The sequence below is a fragment of the Chanos chanos genome, chromosome 6 (genome assembly GCF_902362185.1).
Source record: "Chanos chanos chromosome 6, fChaCha1.1, whole genome shotgun sequence".
In the NCBI taxonomy this organism is placed as follows: domain Eukaryota; kingdom Metazoa; phylum Chordata; class Actinopteri; order Gonorynchiformes; family Chanidae; genus Chanos; species Chanos chanos.
The window spans coordinates 23832942-23836677 of NC_044500.1; the positions used below are offsets into that span (position 1 = coordinate 23832942).

The 3736-nt window shown below is 41.9% G+C and overlaps 1 protein-coding gene across 2 annotated transcripts; it reads right to left on the bottom strand.

Moving 5' to 3' along the window:
* Positions 1-603: 603 nt before the first annotated feature.
* Positions 604-3736, bottom strand: arf3b (ADP-ribosylation factor 3b). Of its 2 annotated transcripts, none has more exons than XM_030778678.1 (4): positions 3536-3736; positions 2112-2222; positions 1203-1327; positions 604-777 (listed from the first exon to the last, which is right to left on the bottom strand). In XM_030778678.1, exons 1-4 carry the CDS (start codon positions 3681-3683, stop codon positions 616-618), a joined length of 546 nt encoding a protein of 181 aa, XP_030634538.1. In that variant the 5' UTR covers positions 3684-3736; the 3' UTR covers positions 604-615. The 2 variants fall into 2 exon arrangements, with proteins under 2 accessions (XP_030634538.1, XP_030634537.1); XM_030778677.1 differs by having other exon boundaries at positions 1167-1327.

Sequence of the window (3736 nt, forward strand, 5' to 3'; positions counted from 1 at the left end):
AAAGTGAGAGAGAGGGAGAAGGAGAGACAGCAAGATAGGGAAAGAGAAATATTGAGCTCTGTTTTGGTGAGGCAGACATTGTGTTTACTATCAGTAAGAAGAAGCCCATTGGTGGATAGTGTACACATATGCTCTGTAGAAGCCCATTGGTGGGTAGTGTACACGTATGCTCTGAAGAAGCCCATTGGTGGGTAGTGTACACATATGCTCTGTAGAAGCCCATTGGTGGGTAGTGTACACGTATGCTCTGAAGAAGCCCATTGGTGGGTAGTGTACACATATGCTCTGTAGAAGTCCATTGGTAGGTAGTGTACACCAATGTTCTATGGGGACTGCTCTGCAGCCTGCAGTGATAGTGAGGACTGCCTAAGGAACAAAACTTGATATGTGTTGAATGGGTGTGTTATTGCTGATGTGTGTGTTTGAGTGTGTGTGTGTGTATGTGTACATATGCCAGGGAACAGGCCAACCAAAGACCCTAAGAACAACACTCTCCCTCAAAAAAAAAAGAATGATAAAGGAAAAGAAAAGTGACAATACCCAACCAAACCGATCACCACCCCTCATTCTCCCCACCCCAGCACCTTATAAACCACCCAGCCCAAACCACGCCTATCACTTCTTATTCTTAAGCTGATTGGCCAGCCAGTCAAGCCCCTCGTACAGGCCGTCCCCACTGGTTGCGCAGGTGGCCTGAATGTACCAGTTGCGGTGACGCAGGGAGTGCAGGCCGAGCTTGTCTGTGATCTCGGCAGCATTCATGGCATTAGGCAGGTCCTGCAGTCAAAGAGTTCAAAGGGGAGAGGGGTTGCCATGGCAATGGACACAGGACATCCCCAGATAATTCAGTTTAGGGTCACACTGAAATGTTGGGTTAACTATGCTGTTAATTAATAAGATGAATGAGCAGTGACTTCCATTTTAGTCTATGAGCATGTGTATATCGGTAAAGGAAAATCAACAGTGTAAAATTAACTCCTAAAGAGTTAAACTGCATCCATTTTACTTTTAAACTGTTAAATTGGACTTATTATCACTCTGAGGGATTTAATTCAACACTGTTGATTTTACTGTGAACACTGCAGTTACAATGTCTGTGCATATCAGTGTTTTATTAATAATGGAGAGAGAGAAAGAAAGAGAGAGAAAAGAGAAAAATTCAAAGATATAAATAGAATAGAGAGATAGAGAGAGAAGGATACCTGTTTGTTGGCAAAAACGAGAAGCACTGCATCACGCAGCTCATCTTCGGCCAGCATGCGCATAAGTTCCTCCCGAGCTTCATTCACTCTCTCCCGATCATTACTGTCCACCACAAAGATCAGGCCTGTCACAGCAGCCAGCAAAGAGACAAGACAACAGATGAAGAAAAGCAGAGCTCTGGGCAGCTGTGGCGTTTGTGTGTGTGTATAAAACTGTGCATGTGTGCGTGTGTGTGTGTTAGGGCTGGACCCGAATATTTGACTATTCGGGTATTTGTTCGTTGGGTAGGTACTCGGTTTTCAGTTTTGGGATTCAGATATTCATGTTTTGTTTTTTTTTGTCTGGTTGGTTGTTTTTTTTGGTAAGTGTAGGCTATCAATAAAGGCGAACTGCAAAATACATTTTGTCATCGCATTCTTGTACAATATTTATACTTGATTGATATTACAGTTTAACCAGTAATGTTACACATACGGTGACCAAATGTCCCAGTTTCAAGCTGGGTGTCCCGAGTCCCGACAAATATTTGTAAACAAATATCTGTAAAACACTAAAATGTCCCGGTTTTCAACATTTCAACAAATTGTTTTGGTATTCACCACAATTAGAATAATAATATTATACTTGTTTTCAGCTCTTACATAGATGTTTATCATGTTCTGTCCTGGTCATTATTACCTAAACCAATCAAAAAACACAAACAATGCACCGTGCATCTGAATTCAACACCAATTTGTCTATTTGTGTGCCAATCAATGTGTCATTGTCAAGGCTGTTGCTAAGACACTTGTGGCTCTGTCTGACAGAATCTGTCAATACGCTAACGGTTATGCGTGAGTGTGCGTGTGCATGTATAAAACTATGTGTGTGAGTATGAAACTGTGTGCATGTGTGTATAGTACACTCACCCTGTGTGTTTTGAAAGTAGTGTCTCCACAGAGGTCTGATTTTGTCCTGGCCACCGACATCCCAGACAGTGAAGCTGATATTTTTATACTCAACCGTCTCCACGTTAAATCCTGAAACAACATCATGACCACACTTCACACATTCCATCCTACAAAGATCACAAACACACGAGTGATCCTTCTCAACTGGCTCTGCATTCTGCTTTTCAACAATATTAAAGATACACATGGGCTCAATACAACCCCACTTTTCACCAAAAAAAAGTCGTGTCCCAAACCTCTCTGAACCTGAAATCAGCAGAGATGTCAACACGAAGCGGGATCAAAGCAGATGTCAACACAAAGTGGGACAGGATGGAAATCTATTGGCGCTCAGTGAGCTTGTGACAGTTCTGCACTGACTAACATCAACATAGGCCCAGTAACAACATCAGGAAAATCTTGTTGGTGATTTCATTACCAACTGTCAAAATGGGCCCATGTGTCAGCAAGAATGAAATTCGTTTGTGATAGTCATTCAGTACAAAGCACATGTATTCACTGTAGGGTTGGGCAATATGGCCTATAAATAATTTCACAATATTTTTTAGATTATATCACGATACACGATATATATCTCAATATTTTGAAATCTCCGCTACAGCACTTCATAAATGCCCAGTTTAACACTGTGATGCATACAGTCACACCAGTATGATGATTCTAGTAGTCCAAGCAACCTATATCTGAATTAAAACATTCTTGTTTATATTCATTACTGTTTTCCATTGGAACAATTTTAAACTTGCATGCAAAAAAGGGGAAATAATAACCAAGTTAAATTTAACAAAACAGTATTTATTCAACATCTTTCTTGCGATACCCAAACCACTGCCAGATGACTGATTCGGTGCTTTTTCTTTTCGGAACCAATTCGTCCGCCTCCATCTTCCATTAGCCTACCTTTTCCGAGCTCAAAACGTATAAACTCGCTTTGGCACTTCACTTCTTTCGCTCTCTCCAGGCTCTTTCGCTGTTACCTCCAGATACAAAAACACACGTCTCACCTATATACGTCAAAAACACTCACCCAGAAGAGTGGTCTGGATTGCGGGCGAGTGTGTGTGATGTATGTATGTGAGTTTTTTCTTTTAGTGTCTGTGAGAAGGAAAGAGCCATAGGAGAGAGCGAGAGAAGAGAAACGCCAAAGTGAAATGCCAAAGTGAAATTACGTGACAGTTTGTACTCGATGTTCGTGATAGTCATTTACTACGTCACATGTAGAACAAGCCGCGATACATCAAGTATATTTGAAATATCGCCCACCCCTAATTTACTTTAAGAGTAGAGACATAATATGGGTTTAAACCCACTCAAGTAGAGTGTGTATAGATTTAGAGCAGAGTGGAGCAGCTCAGCAGCACTGGGTAGCAGTGAACTCTTACCAATGGTGGGGATGGTGGTGACAATTTCTCCCAGTTTGAGTTTGTAGAGGATGGTGGTCTTCCCTGCCGCGTCCAGGCCCACCATCAGAATCCTCATTTCCTTCTTTCCAATCAGGCTCTTCAGCAGGTTGCCAAAAATATTGCCCATGCTTGAGTGCTGCAGCTCCCACTCTGCTGTGTTGTGTGAGGTAAGACTGTGAG

What these genes read in the sequence shown, in the direction of transcription:
- arf3b (XM_030778677.1), bottom strand. Translation starts at nt 3,683, where the DNA reads ATGGGCAATATTTTTGGCAACCTGCTGAAGAGCCTGATTGGAAAGAAG. An exon ending in CACCACCATCCCCACCATTG is followed by an intron (nt 2,223 to 3,535) that starts GTAAGAGTTCAC and finishes ATGTTGTTTCAG; the next exon opens with GATTTAACGTGGAGACGGTT. An exon ending in CTACTTTCAAAACACACAGG is followed by an intron (nt 1,328 to 2,111) that starts GTGAGTGTACTA and finishes CTGCTGTGACAG; the next exon opens with GCCTGATCTTTGTGGTGGAC.